Source organism: Pleuronectes platessa, chromosome 13, assembly GCF_947347685.1.
Source record: "Pleuronectes platessa chromosome 13, fPlePla1.1, whole genome shotgun sequence".
NCBI classification, from domain to species: domain Eukaryota; kingdom Metazoa; phylum Chordata; class Actinopteri; order Pleuronectiformes; family Pleuronectidae; genus Pleuronectes; species Pleuronectes platessa.
In genome coordinates this window covers 5,429,479-5,454,385 of record NC_070638.1, presented here as the reverse complement: position 1 = coordinate 5,454,385, position 24,907 = coordinate 5,429,479, and the positions used below count along the sequence as shown (strand labels likewise).

At 40.2% G+C, this 24,907-nt stretch overlaps 1 protein-coding gene across 2 annotated transcripts in view; it reads left to right on the top strand.

Moving 5' to 3' along the window:
* Positions 1 to 24,907, top strand: part of LOC128454019 (guanine nucleotide exchange factor VAV3) — a 67,976-nt gene that overhangs the window by 23,270 nt on the left and 19,799 nt on the right. The window contains exons 6-19 of one of the 2 annotated variants that reach the window (XM_053437157.1): positions 9,768 to 9,857; positions 10,087 to 10,155; positions 10,435 to 10,538; positions 11,426 to 11,525; positions 11,774 to 11,869; positions 14,009 to 14,077; positions 15,275 to 15,361; positions 16,658 to 16,743; positions 16,992 to 17,124; positions 19,759 to 19,868; positions 22,193 to 22,294; positions 22,834 to 22,925; positions 23,416 to 23,438; positions 24,302 to 24,326. In XM_053437157.1, the coding sequence (XP_053293132.1) occupies positions 9,768 to 9,857; positions 10,087 to 10,155; positions 10,435 to 10,538; positions 11,426 to 11,525; positions 11,774 to 11,869; positions 14,009 to 14,077; positions 15,275 to 15,361; positions 16,658 to 16,743; positions 16,992 to 17,124; positions 19,759 to 19,868; positions 22,193 to 22,294; positions 22,834 to 22,925; positions 23,416 to 23,438; positions 24,302 to 24,326 (1,186 nt within the window). Of the gene's footprint in view, positions 1 to 9,764; positions 9,858 to 10,086; positions 10,156 to 10,434; positions 10,539 to 11,425; positions 11,526 to 11,773; positions 11,870 to 14,008; positions 14,078 to 15,274; positions 15,362 to 16,657; positions 16,744 to 16,991; positions 17,125 to 19,758; positions 19,869 to 22,192; positions 22,295 to 22,833; positions 22,926 to 23,415; positions 23,439 to 24,301; positions 24,327 to 24,907 lie in introns of both variants that reach the window. The other variant, XM_053437156.1, reaches the window with a different exon arrangement.

Genomic DNA, 24,907 nt, shown 5'->3' with positions numbered 1-24,907 from the left:
TTGGTGGCTGTGAGCTTTTTGCTGTCTGACTCTAGGCCTCTAACATGCCTAGATTTGTTTTGATTGATTTTATATATGATCTTGTCTTGCATTTCATGCATTACTGGTGACCGAGTCCACATCTGTGACATACAACATGAATACAAAAAATTACCAATCCCATTAAACTAACATAAGATCAAATGCAGGTTATACAAGTACTCTTAAATACCAAAGAAATGCCACTAACAACCCCACCTACGGGAGGGACCCCAAATAACGTATGGTCCACCCAAGTCATATTGGTGTCAGAGCTTAATACACACACACACTCAAATGTTATTCTGCCTTACATTCTGAAAGACATCTTCTGAGATTGTCCTTAAATACCATTGTCCTTACACACCATAATACACTCAGGTGACAGCACACACACACACAAAACCTAACCCTACATTTTTCCACAATTCATGTCACCAAGCAAACTTCACCTACCTGTGCAATCCTGGTGAGTGGATCAAGCACTGGACTTCTCTGGTTCAGGTTGCTTGCACTCATCTCAATCTGGCCTCTTTCGGTCGTCATCTGTAGCAGATAATGAATGGAAGAAAAGTTGAATAAAAAGTAATATAGTGAGAATGCACCAGTCAAGAGATATTTGAGGTCTGGATAAAAACAACAAGTATTGCTAAAAAAAAGAAAAAAAAAGGAGCCTCTCTAGATGGTTCAACATCTTCATACCTGTAACATTGTGTGACAGTCATCATGACTGTGGTTCCAAGTGTTTTGTGGGGAGAATAATGCACTTTGGAAGTATTTCTAGTCACCTGAAATGTCTGATTACGACAGCCTGCAAGCTGTTAGAACTATACTAATCACAGTTAATTGTGACGGATGAATTTGATTTTTGATTCCTTCTTTATTTTCTGACAACCCATTTTGGTCTCACGCTACCTGTGATTGGTGGCTGTGAGCTTTTTGCTGTCTGACTCTAGGCCTCTAACATGCCTAGATTTGTTTTGATTGATTTTATATATGATCTTGTCTTGCATTTCATGCATTACTGGTGACCGAGTCCACATCTGTGACATACAACATGAATACAAAAAATTACCACTCCCATTAAACTAACATAAGATCAAATGCAGGTTGTACAAGTACTCTTAAATACCAAAGAAATGCCACTAACAACCCCACCTACGGGAGGGACCCCAAATAACGTATGGTCCACCCAAGTCATATTGGTGTCAGAGCTTAATACACACACACTCAAATGTTATTCTGCCTTACATTCTGAAAGACATCCTCTGAGGTTGTCCTTAAATACCATTGTCCTTATACACCATAATACACTCAGGTGACAGCACACACACACACTAACCCTAACTTTTTCTACAATTCATGTCATCATGCCCACTTCACCTACCTGTCCAATCCTGGTGAGCGGATCAAGAACTGGACTTCTCTGGTTCAGGTTGCTTGCACTCATCTCAATCTGGCCTCTTTCGGTCGTCATCTGTAGCAGATAATGAATGGAAGAAAAGTTGAATAAAAAGTAATATAGTGAGAATGCACCAGTCAAGAGATATTTGAGGTCTGGATAAAAACAACAAGTATTGCTAAAAAAAAGAAAAAAAAAAGGAGCCTCTCTAGATGGTTCAACATCTTCATACCTGTAACATTGTGTGACAGTCATCATGACTGTGGTTCCAAGTGTTTTGTGGGGAGAATAATGCACTTTGGAAGTATTTCTAGTCACCTGAAATGTCTGATTACGACAGCCTGCAAGCTGTTAGAACTATACTAATCACAGTTAATTGTGACGAATGAATTTGATTTTTGATTCCTTCTTTATTTTCTGACAACCCATTTTGGTCTCACGCTACCTGTGATTGGTGGCTGTGAGCTTTTTGCTGTCTGACTCTAGGCCTCTAACATGCCTAGATTTGTTTTGATTGATTTTATATATGATCTTGTCTTGCATTTCATGCATTACTGGTGACCGAGTCCACATCTGTGACATACAACATGAATACAAAAAATTACCACTCCCATTAAACTAACATAAGATCAAATGCAGGTTGTACAAGTACTCTTAAATACCAAAGAAATGCCACTAACAACCCCACCTACGGGAGGGACCCCAAATAACGTATGGTCCACCCAAGTCATATTGGTGTCAGAGCTTAATACACACACACACTCAAATGTTATTCTGCCTTAAATTCTGAAAGACATCCTCTGAGATTGTCCTTAAATACCATTGTCCTTACACACCATAATACACTCAGGTGACAGCACACACACACACACACACTAACCCTAACCCTACATTTTTCCACAATTCATGTCACCAAGCACATTCACCTACCTGTGCAATCCTGGTGAGTGGATCAAGCACTGGACTTGTCTGGTTCAGGTTGCTTGCACTCATCTCAATCTGGCCTCTTTCGGTCATCATCTGTAGCAGATAATGAATGGAAGAAAAGTTGAATAAAAAGTAATATAGTGAGAATGCACCAGTCAAGAGATATTTGAGGTCTGGATAAAAACAACAAGTATTGCTTAAAAAAATAAATAAAAAAAAAGGAGCCTCTCTAGATGGTTCAACATCTTCATACCTGTAACATTGTGTGACAGTCATCATGACTGTGGTTCCAAGTGTTTTGTGGGGAGAATAATGCACTTTGGAAGTATTTCTAGTCACCTGAAATGTCTGATTACGGCAGCCTGCAAGCTGTTAGAACTATACTAATCACAGTTAATTGTGACGGATGAATTTGATTTTTGATTCCTTCTTTATTTTCTGACAACCCATTTTGGTCTCACGCTACCTGTGATTGGTGGCTGTGAGCTTTTTGCTGTCTGACTCTAGGCCTCTAACATGCCTAGATTTGTTTTGATTGATTTTATATATGATCTTGTCTTGCATTTCATGCATTACTGGTGACCAAGTCCACATCTGTGACATACAACATGAATACAAAAAATTACCACTCCCATTAAACTAACATAAGATCAAATGCAGGTTGTACAAGTACTCTTAAATACCAAAGAAATGCCACTAACAACCCCACCTACGGGAGGGACCCCAAATAACGTATGGTCCACCCAAGTCATATTGGTGTCAGAGCTTAATACACACACACTCAAATGTTATTCTGCCTTACATTCTGAAAGACATCCTCTGAGGTTGTCCTTAAATACCATTGTCCTTATACACCATAATACACTCAGGTGACAGCACACACACACACTAACCCTAACTTTTTCTACAATTCATGTCATCATGCCCACTTCACCTACCTGTCCAATCCTGGTGAGCGGATCAAGAACTGGACTTCTCTGGTTCAGGTTGCTTGCACTCATCTCAATCTGGCCTCTTTCGGTCGTCATCTGTAGCGGATAATGAATGGAAGAAAAGTTGAATAAAAAGTCATGTAATGTGAATGCACTAATCAAAAGGGATATTTGAGGTCTGGATGAAAAAGAACACATACTGCTTACAAAAAGCACAAGAGGAACCTCTCTAGATAGTTTTACATCTTCATACCTGCACATGACCTTTATCTGGGGTCTGGGAATTTGTGGTCTCAGGACTTCCCTGAGGCATATCCTCATCAATACCCTGCCGAAGAGAACAAAACAACATTATAAATATGTTGAAGATAGGATGTTGTCTGTGACATCATGTGAAAGTAATTATGCAGTACCAAAGTGATGCCAATAACAACCCCACCTACGTGAGGGACCCCAAATAACGTATGGTCCACCCAAGTCATATTGGTGTCAGAGCTTAATACACACACACTCAAATGTTATTCTGCCTTAAATTCTTAAAGACATCCTCTGAGATTGTCCTTAAATACCATTGTCCTTACACACCATAATACACTCAGGTGACAGCACACACACACACACACACACTAACCCTAACCCTACATTTTTCCACAATTCATGTCACCAAGCACATTCACCTACCTGTGCAATCCTGGTGAGTGGATCAAGCACTGGACTTGTCTGGTTCAGGTTGCTTGCACTCATCTCAATCTGGCCTCTTTCGGTCATCATCTGTAGCAGATAATGAATGGAAGAAAAGTTGAATAAAACGTCATGTAATGTGAATGCACTAGTCAAAAGGGATATGTGAGGTCTGGATGAAAAAAGAACACATACTGCTTACAAAAAGCACAAGTGGAACCTCTCTAGTTTTACATCTGCATACCTGTACATGACCTTCATCTAGGGTCTGGGAATTTGTGGTATTAGGACTTCCCTGAGGCATATCCTCATCAATACCCTGCCGAAGAAAACAGAACAACATTATAAATATGTTGAAGACAGCATGTTGTCTGTGACATCATGTGAAAGTCTTTATGAAGTACCAAAGTGATGCCAATAACAACCCCACCTATGGGAGGGACCCCAAATAACGTATGGACCACCCAAGTCATATTGGTGTCAGAGCTTTATACACACACACTCAAATGTTATTCTGCCTTACATTCTGAAAGACATCCTCTGAGGTTGTCCTTAAATACCATTGTTCTTATACACAATACACTCAGGTGACAGCGCGCACACACACAAAACTTTGTGGGGAGAAAAATGCACTTTGGAATTGATTGTAGTCACCTAAGGTGTCAGATGAATACAGAATGCAAGCTAATAGAACTATAATAATCTCAGTTAGTTGTGAAGGATGAATTGATGACTTTTGATTCCTTCTTTATATACACTGACAACCCATCTTATACAACGGTCACACTAACTGTGAGCGGTGGATGTGAGTTTTTTGCTGTCTGACTGCTTGCCTCTAACCTTCCTAGATTTGTATTGATTAGGACAAAAATCTTGAAACTCTAGTACGATCATTTTCCGGTGTTGCCCTTTTACATATGCAGCTCACAAAAGAGACTGTCAGATGCGATCTCAGTACTGCAAATGTCAAATTGCATCAGGTGAGAGGAGGAGCACCATCAACGCATGCAGCAGAAGGACTCATCACTAATGTTAATAATAACGAAACTGCGTGTATTTGAACTCATCAAATAACAAGAGTGCAAAACAACATACAGGCCATCAGAAAAAAGTAAGAAGCAGTTAAAGTACATATTATGCATCAACATCATGAACACACCCATTAGCACTCTGTGAATCCTGCAGACTATTATCTGTTGCATATCAGACATTACCCAGATTTTGTATTAGGGTGCTGGCACGTTAAAGACCAGTTAATTCCGGTGTGACTGAATCGGACATTTGCGGTCACACTTACAGTTCCTCCAATTGATGTCCGGACAAAGTCCAGAGTGCACTTCATGTGTGAAAGTGGCTTAAGTGTAGCTGAAGCAGTAAGAGATGGTCAGGAAAATAACACTAATGAAGAGTGTGATGAGAGCAAGAAGAGGACAGTCTGTTGGTGTGCCTCCTTAAGTTTACGCACACAATCAATTAATATGCAGAAACATACCATCCAAAAGTAGCTTCAAACTGTTTACACAAATCATGAACTTTAAATTGTTATATACCTTATTAAAGCATTCAGGACGACCAGCTGATGTCCTTGTAGGCATCATTTTTGGGGCTTCATGTGTTGACCTCTTTTGAGTTCTCGTAGAAAGCTTTGATGTGCATGGTGCCTCACCATGTTTGACATCCGATGACATCCCTCCAGATTTCTGGAGATTTTAATAACAAACAATTCTGTCAGTGTCTTGTGTGTCTGTATGTGGCAATATATTCGTTCAAACCAAAACTATACGGAAAATATAAAGTGTTTGTGAACTGAAGTTTTCTAAACCATTTGTTTCAGGGGATCAACATCACAAAGTAAAAAACTACCTTGCTTCTCCACGGCCAGTCTGAGTCACCATAGTTATAGGTTATCTCCTCTCCTGCAACTATGTCCCGTATGGCAAATAAACACAGATGGGGTTTCCCCTGCACATTCAGGTACTTCATCTTCGCATTAGGGCTGATATGGTCGTCATTTACTAGTCTTCCGAGTGATCCATCTTCCTTTGCTGCATCAACACTACAAAAAGACAACACTTAATTACAAATCTTTCAATTTATACACAAACAAGAGTAGTATTTATTAACCTGACTCAAGAGCCTTCTATCAATAATTTGTATATGTTCAGCACCAAAAGCAATGAGTCATGGAATTTGGATTTAGACCAGTTAGCACTGAAATAATATACTTACCACCACAGTTTACCACTAAAACGGAACTCGAACATGAACACCTTAAGGGCGTCATGGTATATTTTCTGTCTCCTTTCACATTCTTCATTTGATATTAGGTCACCTCGATATTCGCAGAGAAAGTCGCCTTTTTCAAAAGGAGCAGAGGTGAAGATACCACGACCTAGTTAATACACAAAACCAGACAATAAATAAATCTTTACCAAATAAGTGATAAAAAGTTAGGACACAAATTTAAGTTTAAGATTCAACTTACCTTTGAAAGCATTAATGTAATTGATGTCCAGTCCAAGTTTATCCCTTCCAGTGTGAGCAAAAAATTTTGCATCATCCGTTGGATTTATGCGCCTTCGCCTCTGCATGATTCACTGGCCAGTGACAAAAGCCAGAGTAACATAATTAAAAGAAGATTGTTGTTAGGATTATTATGTACTAGAAGTCTTGTAATTTACATGTGGCATCTGAGCAGAAGCTATATTCTGAGCTCATAAATCAACATTCAAGTTTAAATTTAATACAAAGGACCTAATGCTTTAACGAAATTAATTTCTTTACATATGCCCAATAAAGGTAGAAACCCATTTCTACAACAGAAATAGGCTGCACATGAACTAAATATTAACAGTTGGATGATGTCTGTTCTAGTGTAGAGCTGTGTTGGACCACAGACTGAACTCTCTACAATTTAATGTGACATAATCTCAGTGTACAGAGATTCTATAACTACATCAGCTGCATTGAACCTCTTGTGGGATTGATGTCCCATCATTAGCATCCAGTAGGAACAGACACGCAAATAAATGCAGTCTTTCATCTGCTTGAATGATCATCCTCAGTCTCTGTATCTCTTCCTCACTCACTGTCCTTGTCCTGCTTCTTCAAACAAGAACTTAACCTACATATACAATTTTACATTAACATTCAATTATATTTACAGCAGTATCCAGATGACTTGACTATTGTGCGATAGCACACTGCTGGGTTCACATTTCCGATCCAAGGTCCTTTATGACATTTACACGGACCATGGTTTGTGAGGTTTTCACATCAGTGCTTCTGACATGTGATTAGTTTGTCATAATTTTGTTTTAATTCAAATAACAACCCAAAACAATAAACAGCTCAACCTGTTATCTACCAGATGCAAGATGTTCACTTAAAAATACTATATAAGACAACATGAGTGCTGCGAGTCTCTATCTCAGGGGAAAAAATGAAATAGAAATAAAGCCTGTTGACATTTCATCCTTGCTTTCAGTTATGGAATGGTCAATAATCGACATGAACATTAAACAGCATTTTTAAATGGCACACACTGCACCAGATACTGTACCACAGCTTTGTTGCTCCTCACTATTGTACTTTACACTTTCATAATAACGATAACAGCCAAAAACCTCTGTGGAAACACTGATAGCTTACAGTTTTAAGCACATAAGATTTAACAAGCAGACCTAACAATACAAGTTAACAAGAACAGTGTAGCCACTAGCTTGTTTAAACAAACAACTCCACATTACCTTAGTTGTTTTTAGCTGTTTTCAGCTCCCAAACACTGACCGGGCCACTCTGTAACTGCTCAAAGCTGCTGTCCTCATCCCCACCACCTGTGCTCATTACTATCACCTGTGTGAAGGCACGCACGCACGCACGGCTCAACGAGGGGGCGTGGCCGCTGCCGACACGGACCTTCCACGTGCATGAAAATAAACTACGGCTTGTGTGGCTTAAAATGAACACGAATCAAACATCCTCACCTTCTCTAGTCCACAAAACAGCTGGTTACACCACACTGCACGAAGCACATTCCTCCAAAATACAAGACTGATCCTCTCCTGCCTGCTCTGAAGCTGCTGCGGCTAAGCACATACGATTTAACAAGCAGACCTAACAATACAAGTTAACAAGAACAGTGTAGCCACTAGCTTGTTTAAACAAACAACTCCACATTACCTTAGTTGTTTTCAGCTCCCAAACACTGACCGGGCCACTCTGTAACTGCTCAAAGCTGCTGTCCTCATCCCCACCACCTGTGCTCAGTACTATCACCTGTGTGAAGGCACGCACGCACGCACGGCTCAACAAGGGGGCGTGGCCGCTGCCGACACGGAGCTTCCACGTGTATGAAAATAAACTGCGGCTTGTGTGGCTTAAAATGAACACGAATCAAACATCCTCACCTTCTCTAGTCCACAAAACAGCTGGTTACACGACACTGCACGAAGCACATTCCTCCAAAATACAAGACTGATCCTCTCCTGCCTGCTCTGAAGCTGAGAGCTGGTAGCTGTTAGCTCTACTACTAGTGCAGCCTTGTGAAGGTAACACAGGCCTCAACAGCATGCATTAGCAATGCTGTAAAAACAACCTAATGCCAATATGCATTGAAGTTAAACTAACTTTATTTCCATTAAAATATGCATCAATAATAAAAAAAAAAAAATTAAACTTAATAAGTTATTGTTATGGTGTAAAATACTTCCACATGCAAATATATACTTTGTTTACAAGTTTTAATGCTTACCTGTATGTTTTAAATCCTATAGTGCATCCATTGGTCGCCAGCAGCTTCAAATGGGATTTAATGTTTAAAAGCCCAGTCGGGGCGGTCCTTGGAGCGAACTTCCTGTAGACGCCACCCACTTGTTCAAACCAACCAATCAGTGAAAAGGGCGGCAAAATCGAACCGTGTGTGTAGGAAATGTGTATGAAAGTGCAATATAAGCACAACCGATAGGATGCGCTACTCTATACACTGGGATACACCTAAAAACAGGTTTGTGGTAAAAAAGGACTTTGAACGAAAATGAGAGAGGATGTTCCTCTGACAGTCACAAATGCAAATAAATTGTTTGAAATCCGGGGACCTTGGCATAGTCCTCAAATTACCCTAAGGTTCGCGGATTGCCGGTGTGTAGACGGACAAATTGTCCCTGAATTCCGGTTCTACCAACACACACACACACACACACACACACACACACACCACAAACACAAAATGTACATGGAAATTTCTCACCTGGTCATATGGTCGGAAGAGTATACTAGTCATATATAATATCTTTTACATTATTATTCCTTAATTATTAAAACTTAAACGTAAAAAGTTAAAGTCCTCTTTGAATTTAATGTTTTTAAAGGTGTAAGTACTCATGCAAAGTTATGCTTTATTATTTAATGTCATATTAGTGGATAATTGATTGATTGGTGAACATGAAAGCAGCATTTTAATTTTTTTTTAGCTAAGAATCAATTATATTCATAGTATTTGAGACCCTGATCTATAACAATGACGTGTTTTATTTCAAACAGACTATTAGTATATACAATAAGTAACTTTAGATCTCACATAAACATGGTAGATGATCTTTATTGATGTGTATTGCAGTACTAATATCAGGTGAGATAAAATGGATAAAGAGAGTAAAGAATCAGCATTTACTGAATATTTTATTCTTTACTCTTCTTCAAGACGACAGTAAATGAGCAAAATAAACATAAAGAAGCAAACAACATGTTTCTCCATCAGACATGTAGTAAGTGTGGAACATGTTCTGAGGTGTGCGTCTCTCCAGAAGCAGGCGGAGGTGGACGTGCGGATCTGCTGCCTGACGGAGATCAAACAGACGGAGGAGAAGTACACGGAGACGCTGGAGTCCATCGAGAAGGTTCTGCACCTCGGCTGCATCCACATCACACACTGTTACATCTTAATTCTACTCTAATCTGAACTGATTCACATTTATCAATTTCCCGTAACTCTTGTATCTACCATCTGATGGTGACCTTGTGATGTCTCTTACTGGTTTCAGTTTGAGTTTCACCGCAGCTGTTTGTAGTTTCACAAGGACCTGGAAAGACTAACAGAGAGTTTTTATTTGTATTTTCTTTCTCCAGTATTTCCTGAATCCACTGACAAAGTTCTTCTCGGCGGCTGAAATCGACAAAGTCTTTCTGAACATTCCTGTGAGTCCCACAAGTTTCCCCTTTTCGCAGCAGAATATCAAAAACTAGGATGGGGCTCACAACCTCAAGCTGCAATCAATAACTAAAATCTTGCAATGTTCAAAAGAGTGAAAAGAAAATTCCCTGATCCAGATCAACACTAAAATTGTATGTGTTCCTCTCTGAAGTTTTACAAACAAACAAACCCTCAATAAAAGCTTTGACAGGGGTGGAAACATAACCTCCTTGGGGGACAAAATGTCGCTGACCAGACACTGACAGCTTCTCTGTCCAATGCAGGACCTGGTGAAAGTTCACAAGAGCCTGATGGTCGACGTGCAGGAATCCATCCTGAACAAAAACGCCTTAAATCTCTACCAGATTTTCCTCAGCTACAAAGAGAGGTATTCATGTACACCAATCATTCATATTTATTGTGAGGTTGCAGGCGAAAGCATGAAAGAGCATCGTTAATGCAGCGTCTCTCCACGTCAACATGTTGTGTAAGACTTGTGAGGTGTGAACACGTGGAGAGAGGCCATCGAGGGGAGCATTTCATTGGCTGGTAGCAACATCTGCTTAGGGAAAAATTAGAGAATGGTGGGGAGGGAGGGTTATTTTGGATTGTTAGAATAAAGTTGAGATGTCGAGGATAAAGTCAACTCCTCTGGTCCATCGAGTCCAGGTAGAGGAGCAGCTATGCGATACTTTACATTGTGCTAATGCTCTCAAAGAAATACAATTTCCTTGTTACTGAAAGAAAAAAAATCACCATTTCATTTGCACAAGCTTAATTTTTTAGGGGTAGTTTAATATATTCCTCAAAGCTCGACTTTAATCTTGAAATTGTGTTTTTTATTTCTACCATTTTGACTTGATTCTTGATATGAAGTGAAAAGTTTGGCTTAAATCTCGACATTTCAACTTTGTGAAAAAAAAATTTCTCTCACCTGGCTCTCATACTCAAGTGTCAGTTTCACGTGCACAGACAGTTTCATCTTAGTTTCCTTCCAGACATCTGTAGCTCTGAGTTAGTTCATGATACAAAGTTCTGTCTGAGTTGTTTCTGCAACATCTTTCACACATTGCATTCGACTGTTTCCTGCTCATATTCGTTTAAGGATGTCTTTGTCACTACTGGAAATGAGGTCATAGTGTAAATGAGTCCTGCAAAAGTTTCACTTCATAATCAACATAATGTGACTTTGATTATGACGCTTTTCCTATCTTGTGTATAAACAGTTTATCGTGTTTGAGCTCTCACCTCACTGTCTTTCCTCTGAATTGTTAGGCTGCTCATTTATGGCATCTACTGTAGTCGGGTGGAGATCGCCATCGCTGTGTTAGACCTCATCTGCAAAGAGAAGGAGGACGTTCGGCTGAAGCTGGAGGTTTGACACCTGAACAAGCTGCTTCACTTACACACACATATCTCAGTGACCTCAGAGTAATACAAACTAGGCCTCACTCATCTTTATGACCTGCCATTTTTCTTAAACTCTGGGGTTTTGATAATTTCTTGGCCCAATAATAAAAGTGAGCAAAAATACACAGTGACAAATACATTGTTTTTGTGCTGATGCTTGTGAAAAATGGCAGTATCAATAAAGTCAAATGACACAAACTGTATTTATTCCAGGAATGCTCCAAAAGGGCCAACAATGGGAAGTTTACCCTGAGGGACCTGCTGGTGGTTCCGATGCAGCGAGTCCTGAAGTATCATCTGCTTCTTCAGGTAAAGAGACTCTGTTGATGGGTCTTTCTGAGAAACAGCAGCAGGTCCTGTTGGTGACTGGGTCCTCTGGTCTGTGTGGTAATGGAAGATGTTTTTTATGCAACAATCTTTGGATATATTTTACTCTTGGAGTAATTTGCTGTGTGTCTCCACATTGCCCAGATATAACCTGATGTTGGAGGGACTCAAACCTTCTTGGTTATTGCACACATTCATATTTTATAACTTTTTTTCTATGATGAGTAAAAGTTTTCTTCATCGAGAGGTTTTATCATCTTTAAATCAGCCGAATAAACTTGCAGGAAGTTTTAAATGGGTCCACTTGATGGCGCCGTTCCCCACAACTTTCCCTTCCTTCATAACAGATCCACACTGTAAAAAACACCACTGACATTCACGATTTCAATGAATCCATTATTCCCAAGACTTCAGTTTATAGAGACAAACAAGGATTTTTCAGGGAAGATATTTGATTCGCTCTCTAAACATTTGCAAATAGTAATTATATAATTAGACCATATATTTATCTGGTAGTTAATTACAATTTCTTTAGTTTTTTAAAATTCTGTACAGTGTAGAATGATCATGTATATTTCCTGCTTCCTGTGAAAACTGCTTTTTTTAAATCCCTGCACCCCCCCTCCCGGTCGCTGTGACCGTCTCCCCTGGTTAGTATGAACCAGAGGTCAGCGTGTGGCTGCCAGTGCAGTTCAGGACAATGACTGGAGAGCTGTTTTAAATGGTTGTAGAGAGTGATGGTCTAAATGGTGAGTGTTCTCAGTCACCCCCTACCCTGGGGAGGCACTTTGGGAAGGGGCAAGAAGAAAAGGAACAAAGGCAAGAGGAGGAGGTGAAGCGGAAATTAAGTGAGAGTGCTTTAGCTTCTAAAACACAGAGGAATAGTTAATCTCTTATTTTTGTATCGTTGGTAATAAAGGGCAAACACGCCTGTTTTTTTATATTAAACATATAATGTACAAATCACCATTTATAAAGACGTGTGGATCATTTAGATTGTTTTACTGCTTGGCTGCATCTGTTTAGAAAACAATTGCACGTTACAGAAAATAATGATGCGCTAATTTCCTTTATTACTAAAATGGTGAGAGTGGTGTCAGACATGTAATCTAATCACCTCATCCCACTGACAGGGACCAGTGTGAGTGTCTCTTTTTCTGTCTGACTGGTGATGTGATGCTAATGAAACCGGTCTTCCACACAAGACTCTGGACAGATTTCATCAACAGATTGGTTCCTCTGTGCAGGTTAATCTCCCCAAATACACTCCCATGTGTTGATTAATCAAAAGGACATGTGTTCGGCAGGGTGATGCGGTCAGAACGTCTTTTCCCCGACAGCCGTATTTGTTTAAAGCTTCAGAAAAGTTTATCCAAGAGTAAGAGACAGAATATGTATCTGTCTTTGTCTTGTCTCAAGCAGGGTGCAAACACAAAGACATGCAGTGATATAACTGAGATATTGTAATAAATGAACAATAACTGGTCTGCACGTGAGCAGGAAACTAAACACAGGTGATCCAGGCATAGGTAGCAGGGAGATACACAGGTGAACACCAACAGGAACAGACTAAAGCACCAAGATGAAGGGACAAAGACTTACAGTAAATATCAGGAAACTAAAAAGCATAGATAAGATATTATAATCTTTATTGATTCCCACAGAGGAAATTTGGAGAATAATTTACGGAATAAACACACGTAAAAAAACAACAACAATAAGATAAAACCACTGTTTTAATATATATAATAATAAATAAGATCTTTCGATGTTGCAGAGAGACCCAGCAGTTTCCACAATGAGTAAACACGTGGTGACCAAAGAGAGAAAACCTCTTTTCTGTAACAACGTCAGAAGTGATAACAAAGAGAAGATCATGACAAGTGTGAAACAAATATATAATTTGAACTGAAGAATATAATCTAATCATTGTATTCTAAACATTTTAGTCTTCTCCTTTAAAAGAATGCCTTTTTCTTATGAGAACAGCATCCATCTACACAAGTTACCTTTAAGTTTTCTTGTTATCGAATCACAAAGCGCAGAGTGTGTTTGTCCATGCAGTGTCAAAGTGTTTGTCTGAATGTGGTCCATGATTTCCTCTCTGTTCTCCCCCATCAGGAGTTAGTCAAGCACACCCACGATGCGGCAGACAAGAGTAACCTGAAGATCGCTCTCGACGCCATGAAAGTAAGTGCAGGGCTTGATGGTGTAATCACAGTGATTTCAGCTTGTTACCGGCAGCAGGCTGATTCAAGAGATAATTCCAAAAAACTCTGCCGCCATCAACTTTTATCAGACGGAGAAAAGAAAAGACTCATGCATCATTCATGTTCCACTACGAGGGACCGGTGTGAATGGATAAAAACTTTACATTTCCATCACATAAGTGAGTGAAAGCCCAGAGGAGTCCGCGACAGAGAGGCAGCAAATACATAACTTTTGACAATTTGAACACTTGATTCATAATATTTAAATGGGACACTTTCCCAGAGGCACACACAAAAACACTCCACAGCATATTTTTGCTTATTTGCTTTTCTTGCCGAGAGAAAACTTATCCCCCTCTCATATCTGGGTGTTAAATCTGAATCTACAGCCGGCAACTGATTAGCCGAGCTTAGCATAAAGAGACCGTTAGTGACACAAAACTATCTGAGAAGAAAAAGCCAGTTTGTTTGAAACTCTTTGTAAAGGTACAAGGACATTTCAAGGGACTTTGGGGGCCACCAACCCCTGAACAAACTGCATATTTAAGCATTACAGTCTTTAACCTAACCTAAAAAATGTTGAGGCTTTTTGCAGAAAAGTGGTATGAGTCCTCATTTCAGACCATGATGTTGTTGCAGTCTTCTTTACATAGAAGTTTGGACAGGAGTGGTGTTGTTGTGACGTTTCGCTACACTCTCTTAGCATCAATTAACTAATTAAAACCAAATTTATCTGAGATATTAAAACTTGAGTATGACATGAACGACCTACAAGGACGAAGCCGTCTTTGAGAGGGAAATTATCTGGCTTTTATCTTCCACTTTTTTAGTTTTGGTCTATGTCCTATTTGCTAACATGGAGGAGGCATGCTGAAGTCATCACCTGTGCTGCAGCGAGCCACCAGGGGGCGATGTAAAATAATTGGCTCCACTTTTTGCAATCTTTTCAAACATTCTAAGGTTCATTCCAAGAAGTAACCGAGTAGATGTTGTTTGAATAATCGTTTTTCACAAAATGTTCAAACCAGCCCTTTAAATGTACTGTAATATATATTTTTTACAAATAAATATGTCCAGTGTTTGCTGACATATTTCTCTACCTCCATACTAAACAAACTCAAACTGACACAGACTGTGTGTGTGTGATACGTGTGTGTGTCTGTGTGTGTCTGCCCAGGACCTGGCTCAGTATGTCAATGAGGTGAAGAGGGATAATGAGACGCTCAGGGAGATCGACCAGTACCAGAGGTCCATCGAAAACTTGGTAAACCCCAGAATCGTGTTAGTGTTTGTGAGGGAGAGAGATTTCAGGGAGACATTTTGTTTACTCTCAGTGGAAGTTCAGTTATTAGTGGTCGTCTTAACCCACGGAGTCCGTCTTCCATTAACTTGTCTGAGGAAATTAACCTGTAGCAAAAAGACACAACTTTGACAACTGCATTAAATATACAATATACTAAGAATATTCTTTACTGTAGACTAAAGTCAAGGTAACCACACTTATCTGATAACAGATCATTGACATTTAAAAAATAACTAGACCTATGATGTATATTTGTTACTTACATTATCCAAAATGTTTCCTTCAACGTTCTAAATAATGGTACGTTTCATTTTGGCCTTTTAATTGGATCACATTTTTCACATTTGTTCTGAAAGATTCAAGATAACGAAAGATAAAAACATTTTTATTTTAATAATGTTAATTTCACCGTAGAGGTCTAGATACCCTAATGAAATGAAGCTAGTAGTTTATTAGTAAATCAATTAATCAACAGAAAACTCTCCAGTTACAATTTCTATGATGAATTGATATTTTGAGTATTATTTAAAGAAAACATATTCTTGTCTTTAAGCTGAATCTCTTTATGTAAAATAAGTCAGTGGATTAATCCACAGTTGGAATGCATCAGCATGTTAATAAATAAATCATTAATGTTATTAAAATATCAAATTAACTTCCACTGTCACGTCAGGCGGACGATGTAGGTTTTAGTGTTGACTACACTAAATATTCCCTCGTGGCCTAATGTCTAATGTGAGCGTAAATACCACAAAGTTTGGTAACACAATAAAAAAACACCGCCTGAGAGAAGGTGGTGAAGGAGGAAATCCTGTAATGGAACCAGCAGCAGAGGTGTCATGAATAAGAGCATGAGGGCTTGTCAGGCTGGAAAGATCTTCTCCTCATCCTGATTGAACACGATTGGTGAATTAAGTGAATGTCATTGGTGATCACAAGATACAACAAGAGGTGGTGTCAACACGTTTCACTGGGGAACTGCAGCGGAGGAGGGATGTGAACCAGGAAGCTGTAGATGGTTGAAATCTTGATGTAGCTGAGACAAATCTGTGGCTAACGGAAAGAAAACATAGTTAAAAAATGCACTAGAGACCTCGTTGATAAAAACCCAAATTCATTCAAATAATAAAAATAAACAGATATTCATTTATAACGATATAAATGGCTAATCTTACAGAAGCGCTGATCAAATCCAAAAAGTTGCTATGACCAAACATGTTGCATGTCACACTTGCAATGCTTTTATTTTGCTTTCAGAATCAGCCTCTCATCAGCTTTGGTCGGCCCAAAGGAGACGGAGAGGTGCGCATGATCTCCAATGTTGACAAGAGGAAACAAGACAGGTTGTTCTCCTTCACTTTCATTGTCCTGGAAAAATTCATTTAAAAGAATATTACAGCTGTCAGTTAAGTTGGTAAATACAACTTGAATCTGCTTATGTGCTCTCATGATTTACAACAAGTCACATGATCCATCATTGACTTCGTAATCTACAACATCTTCGCAACTTCATCTAAATTAATATGACTCGTAATTTGTCACAATAACAATAACACAACGGGATATAAACACAACTTTTCTCTTTGTACAGACACATCTTTCTATTCGACGTGGCCGTCATCGTTTGCAAGAGACGAGGAGACAACTACGAGATGAAGGACGTGCTCGACCTCAACTACTTCAAGATCACCGACAACCCCACGTCTGACAAGGAGGGGAAGAAGGTCAGTTACTCCTCAGAACCACAGACTGTGTGTGAAGACAGACGACTCCTCTCAGCCATTTAAAGGTGGAGTGGAGCCACAGTATCAAGGTCTCTGCTTTCAATCAGTTTTTAAAGCATCAAACAACTAATTAAAACTCAAATTACCGGAAAAGTGAGCACTTAAACATAGATTGGTGTGAAGTTAACTATCTACAATGCCTATCCACTAACATGGAGGATGCAGGGTTAATGACCTAGACTGCAGCCGGCCACCAGGTGTCAATCAAGAAGAATATGCTCCACTTTTGAGGAGCTGTCATCTCATCCATCTTTATTTGCTCTCCATCGCTCAGAATTACAGTTAAATCCTCTTATTTGCCGGTGGAGGGTCAGTGGGTTTTTCTCCTCATTCCAAACCCTGATGTAGAAAACTGGCGCAGCTCCTCTTTGACGCCTCTTACAGTTTATTCCACACGTGTGTTTTATTCCCGCCCTGTGGGAGCGTCTGCATGTAGTGGAGGGGACTTGTTGATGTCTTGTTGATGAATGCTCACAGATGGTTTCCTCTCACTCTGGTGCTGATCGCCAATGTGAAAGTGACAGCTTGCCAGCACAGGACGGTTCTGTGGTTTTAATCAGAGAGACTCTATTATCATCCTCATTTACTCCGCTGTTCAGCCAGGATGCACGTGTGTTCGATGTTTGGATATTTCCATTGCAAGGATTGGTTTCGCACGTGCATGTTTATGGGCTCGATGCATCTTCTCTGTAAGCGTGTGTCATTATTCAGGCTTGTGTCTAACATGATTTTCTAAATTAACAGTATTGTACTACACGTATAATGACACGAGCGGTGCCATTTGGCCGCACATGTTTAGATGTGTCATTACGCTTCATTTTTTTTCTCATCCACCTCCTAACGATGAAGCTCCATCAATCATGCGCCGCACAAAAAGACACAGACACGTGCAGAAAAGATAATTTGCAGCGAGACAAGAAAAGAAAAGAACAGAACAGAAAGAGATGATAAATATTCACAGAGGAACAGATACTGTGTGTACCTTCAACCACCTCACCGCACACACACACACACACACACACACACACACACACACACACACACACACACACACCGCAGGACAGAGATGCTAATATCAGGTGATGAATGTGTGCAGTCCTCCAAGGCTGCTTACAGCTATATATCATTTTGTGCTAAATGAAACTTCAGTGTGTGTGTGGATGTGTTGCCACTGAGCGCCCACACAGTCATCAATGATTTAACACTTCAACAGGGCTTGAAAAACACTCAGCACTGTGCAGGGCAGGCCAATCGTGCCCATGGGCAAGGCATTTAACCTGTGCTACTTCCGGCGGTTGAAAACCGTGGCTTTTTCTGAAAAGTTGCCTCCCGGATGTATCAGTGAAGAGGAAACAAGCACGTTTATGAAGATATATTTTAGCACGCTGGGTTTTATTTAATAGATGTTAATGCCTATATAGGAAATCTGACAGCAGTAGTTGAGGTCTATAGCAGGTCTCTCTGCCTTAAAGGATATTGGTCATGTTCCTAAATGTCGAACTTCTGATCTCTCTTTTGAACTTCGGCTCCTCTGAGGCAGATTAGCAGACTCTGCCTCCCTGTCATCACAGCTTAAGTCCTCTTTGGGCTGAATTCTAGTTAAACTGCGGCAGCTCTCCTGACGTCCACAGAATCCAGCAGCCGACACACAGTCTGGCTGCTCTGTGAGCCCGGTGGCACCGGCCCTGGAACCACACAGCACAAGAGCTGAAGCCATTGAGGACCGATGACGCCTTTAATAGCTGCAGATCATTGTCTGACACAGATGGCCCTGAACAAAATACTTGTTTGACAGTCGGAAGGACAGTGATAGGAAAGGGGTCGCGCGGGTTTAGTTAAAAAAAACGCAACCACATTTTTGAAGGGTTCGGTTTGGGGTCTGTGTGTTTTTTTTAAATCTTCTGCCTTACCAACAAATAGAAAGAACTATGTGTGGGAGAAAATATCTCAAAGTATGTCCCATGTCTGTTAGATTAATGCAATTTTGGGCTTAATCCTGCTTTCAGACATGCACTGAACCCTGCATATTGTTTCCTGCCCCCCCGCTTGTATGACATTTCTAGCATGTTCCTGACATTGTCCTGTGCATGAGAGTGTTATCGATCTCATGGGGAGTATAGATGGAGTATTTTGGGGAGTCCATGATTTTTGACTTTTGGCATCTTGGTCACTTTTACTTAAAAACCCTTTGAGTTCTTATCGGGTGAATCAGATTTTCTTTCCCGTTTTTACTGACACCACAAATAGCATTTATCCCAGCAGCGCCTATTGACATAGCCGCTAGTTACAGAGGATCATGTGCTGTTTACAGCTAAGCCCATGAATGCACCGACACAACCCTCCATTGGGTTTTGCAGATTTATGATATGCAAATTGAGAAAAAGACTTTTAACTCAGATTGCACTCGTTGGGTAACATTGCTCGCGACTGACCCGTCGTTGAAAGTGTACACACCATGAGATGATCATCACGGTATATATTTAGACATGGTATTTATACATATGCTAATGATGAAGCACTCGCATAAAGAAAATGCCTTTGGTTTGATGCCTGTCCTCTGCTTGACCTCCACAGTGGTGCTACGGGTTCTACGTGACTCACCAGCAGGGCTACACAGGCTTTGAGCTCTTCTTCAAGACCAGAGAGCTGAAGAAGAAGTGGCTGGATCAGTTTGAAATGGCCATGTAAGCACAAAGAGACACCCACACCAGCGTCCAGGCAGATTGTAATCGACACAGAAGACCAGTGTGTGTACCACAGGGAGAGAAACACACACTGTGTACTCGTGTGGGTTTGTGTTGTGTTTGTTTGTCTTTGTTTGCGACCGTGTTATTCCAAGGCCGAGAGAGGTGTTGACTCTTTCATGTGCGCTGTTTGATCAGGTCTTAGCTGTAATCAAGCACACACTGCTGACACCAGTACGATAACACACACACACAGACACACACACACACATACATGCACATTAAACACAAACTGTTTCAAAGAGCTGCAAACTAACACGCTCTGCATCGACGGCTCCTCAAATCAGTGCTGTATGGAGGTAAGTCGTATTATTTTCAGTTGGTGATTTGCAGCAGCAGATATCCTCATGTCCTTCTCTGGTTTGTTGTTCTTTGAGAATACGGTGTTGTTTTAACATGACACTCCGATTGAATGAGAAATTGTTTTGTGTTTGGATTGTATGAAAACAATATCCCTGCTCTGCACGCTGACTCTCATGCTGTGGCCTTTCTGAATTCATTCTCACTTCTAACAGTGTTCTAGGTGATTACTCGTGTATACATGTATCACAGCAACACAGTGGAGTTGGGGGGGGGGATCATAGACTGGGTATAAAGATGGACTCCATGTCCGCCCACTATCCAGAAACTAAGCTTATACTAATATTTTGCGCATTTGAGACCAATCATGAGTCAGTCTCAGCTGTCAATCATGTAGTTTCACCCTGTTTTTATATTATCAAAAGTCAAATTAAATACAAACTTACCGGAAAATTAACACTTCACAAACACTGATGACATAAGAACCACCTTAAAGCACAGAAACACATTTTTAAGAAATAAAATATTCAAAATGCATTTTGACTTTTGTCCATTTTTCAGTCCAACTTCATTTGACTTCACTTTTTGGGAGCTCTCATGTCGTCAATCTTCAAACCAAGAACTGCACATGCAAATTAGCTTTATAGCTAATTTGAGGTGGTTATCTGTTTATGTCTTTGAGAATAATTCATTTGACTTTCACTAACACGGAGGGGTTAGGATTTATGTCCGAGGAGCTAGCATGTCATCCATCTTTATATACAGTCTACGGCGGGAATGTGCATTAATCAACGTCCAGTTTCCATCTTTACTCTTTGAGCAGATGCAGCCATCTACAGAGGAGGAGACACACGACTACTTCCCCCGCTGGGCCCTCGACTCTTTCTCCAAACCTCATGTGTAATTTGAATAGAGAAGTAACCATTTTCACAGCAGCCTTGAAAAAGTGTTTTCCTCCGATCCAGTGTGTGAGTCAGAAAACAGCTGTGTGCCGCAGTGCATTGGGTAATGACACCAGAACGGGTTCATTCAGAATGTGAAAATTGTACCAATGGAGAGGATGTGGGTTCCTGATGAAGGGCTCACTTGTGGGAGCACTCAGTTTAAGTGGCTTCTGGATGGTGTGTTCAATACAACAAAAATACAACATGTTTTCTTTTATTTGTGTCAGTCGTGTTTGCTCATGTTCCAGACGGGCTGCGTGTTTCCGCTCTGTTCTTTCCCCTCCTCTCATGTTTGAACACACAGATCAAAATTGGATGTGGGCCGATTCAAGTCCTCTTCACTTTGCTCACATGTTCTGTCGGGTGGAGAAAAAATATACAAAATAAACTGTCACAGGAAAGTTATCTGATGATTAATGAAGGGAATTGTTCCCACCGCTGAGACACACACAAACAAAAAATATTTTAGCGAGCTGCTTGGTTCTATTACCTCCAGCGCCACCATGAGGTTTATATTTGTTGTTTTGAGTGAATACCTCTAAACTATTAGATGGAATACCATTATTGTACTTAACACAGTTTCAGCCTGACAAAGCCTTTAACATGTTTGCATTTAAAGGTGCAGTGAGTAAGTTTTAGGTGAAAGGGATTTAATGGCAGATATTAATATAAAATAATCCTGGTGATGTTTTCAATATTGTTTATTCACCTAAATTGTAAAAATGTTGGTTTTATTTACCCTAGAATGGTCCTTTTTATATTTAGATATTTTATATTTACATATCATGCAGGTTCTCTCTATGGAGGCAGCCATGTTTTTTACAGTAGCCCAGACTGGACAAACTAAACATCTTTTGAGTTTTCATGACAACTGAAGGTTACCACAGGTTCTCCTCTGTGCTGGCAGGGAAGGCTGAAGTGAGGGCTATGCAGCTGCAACATGCCACTTCACCACTAGATGTCACTAAATTCTACCCACTGAACTTTTAACCATCTTTTCTTCCTTGTTGTATGTCTCAGATCAAATATCCGACCAGAGAAAGCCAACCACAACTCCCACCAGTTCAAGATGCACACGTTTGAGAGGATCACGTCCTGCTGCTTCTGTCACCTCCTGCTCAGGTAGGACTCAGGCCTCCTGCAGCGAGCTCCTTCAGCTCTGGATAATTATGGAGCGCTGATGAAGTCCCAGTAGAGTATATAAATGTTTTGAGGTGGTTCTGAGACGCGGTGCAAATAGAAACCGTTACTATGCACCTCATTCCAGGATGGAAAATGATTGTGTGGGGTCGATCTTGTGAAACTCCACTTCAAACCTTTTTCAGATTAAAAGGCATGAACGGGGACACGGTGACATTTTACATTTCAGTCACTTTTCCTCAGGGGTCTTTGGAGGATGTGAAAATGAAAATAGCTAATTAGCACTGGGTATTAATTGAAATAAAACGTTAGTGTACTTTAATATGGATGGTTCATACCTCAGTTTTCAGCAGATGGTGTCCGTTTTATGGTTCAGGGAAGCTGAAGGACATTTCCTGTGTTCCTGACATTTTTTCCCCCCTTGAGTGTAAGACCGAAGCCTGGAAATCCAAAATGTCAAGGCGATTTTCTTTAGGAGGCTGATGTCTGTGAAATATAACCTGTGATTTATTGTTTTCCAGGGGCATCTTTAACCAGGGCTATCTCTGCATCAAATGTGGTCTGGGGGCTCATAAGGAGTGTCTGGGTCGACTGGACGTGTGCGGGAGAACAGGTGAGATGATGGAGACCTGATTCCTTTCCAACACATGTTATCCTGAAAACTCCTCTCCATGATATCAACTCTGTGTGTCCCTCTGGAGTTTAAATCAGCCTATTTTTGTGTGACCTTTACTCTAGCGCCACCATCAGGACGATATGTCCACTCATCCACACAAAACCTGAAAATCTAAAGGGCAGATCACCATGAAATTCAATGAGCACATTCATGCTCGAGAGATGATCTGCTATTTACATTTTTAACTGTGTGTGAGCTTTTCTCTTGCACCACCCACATGTCTGATTGTTAACCACGTACACAACGTACCTAACAGCTTGCATCGTAATAAATTAAGATCTTGACCTTTCCTTGTTTTTCCACTCTCACACTCTAATTATATGTTTATTTCCCCATCACGTGGTTTCTATAATCTCTGAAGCATTATGAGGTTGACGGATGATGTTGTGTGTCTCTCTCTGTGCGTTTGTCGCTCTCCTGTCTGCAGATTTGGCGAAGCAGAAACCCAAGGTAAGACCTGCACTGCTACACTAGAGCTAAGGATTGTTATATTTGCTATATAACACAGCAGATGATACATTATACACCCACACATGCACTGGAGTGTGCCACCACAATATAATGGACTGTACGCAAGTGTAATCATATAATAATGTTTTAAAAGTTATTCTAGCGAATATACACTAATTAAATTTGGATTTAACTGATGCACTAAAATACACAAATTAAATGCATGGTAATAAAATGATGTTGAATTTGCTTGTTGAGTATTTCCACCACCATCTCTGTAACATTTACACTTTATAGTTTTGTGCTTGTGTTCATTTGAAGACTTTTCCACAAACTTGTTTAAACCTTTATAGCTCTTCCTAGTGTATATTTACATAAATATAAACGATTATTAAACAGACTCTGTATTATATGTTCCTATTTCTAAGTATTCCACACTTTGAGTCCCCTGTTATGAGTTTTTTTACTTATGAAACCCTGGATGTATAAAAAACTTCATCATACCACTTTGGAATAAATGCAGTAAATTTCCATTTGCTCCCCAGATGTTCCTATTTCTGTAATTTGTGACTTGATTTGCTAATCTCAAATTAATGAAAACTCTATGATGCCCTGTTGGCTTATAGACAAAATGAAGATCCAGTATTTATGTATTGTATTTATGTATTTAACCTTTATACATAATGAGTGCTCAGTCCCAGAGAACGCCTACATGTGACTTTAAGAGTATTACTCACTGCTCAGGTCAGGCTGATCCTGCACAGGGCCTCTCTCTTAATCCTTTCTCCATATTTCTTTCTGGATTTATTGTCTTTCATGCTTTTTCCTGTGTCATGATTTGTTCTTTCTCTCTCTAACAACAGGAGAACTCAGCACCAGCAGACCCAGGTCAGTGAGCCTTGACCACACGACTACATTTGTGAACCTGCTAAGGGTTTTTCTTGCGCTGTACCTCTTAAGCTGCTTTCATCTCGGGGTCTGCAGCGAAACCGAAACACAGGATGGAAAGCAGCCGGTTGGTCAGAGGCCAGATGTGAGATGGCTGCTGGTTTAAAGTGAAACCCTCAGATGTTATCGCACCACCCCTACCACCACCACCACCACCTCACATTTTCATCAAATATTTCTCAACTTTTTTTTCTTTGTGTGCCACAAAAACCCTGAAGATTTACACTGACATGGATTTCTCCACAGGGTTCAGAGCAGGGAATGAACAACAACAGTTTCCTCTTGATAAAAAAATAATATATTTGAGTAAGAATAGGACACAAAAGGAGCCCAAACCGAGGCAGGGAAGAAAAAAAAAAAACTCTTTTCTCACCTCATGCTGCGAAGCCTAAACCCTTGACGGCATTGAGATGAATTGAAGGAGGTGGAATCATTACGGGAGCCGCGGCAGGAGAGAAACCGGCAGAAAAGCACTTGCAGCAGTCTATATGCCTCAACCGCTGAGCCGTGCCTTTGTGATA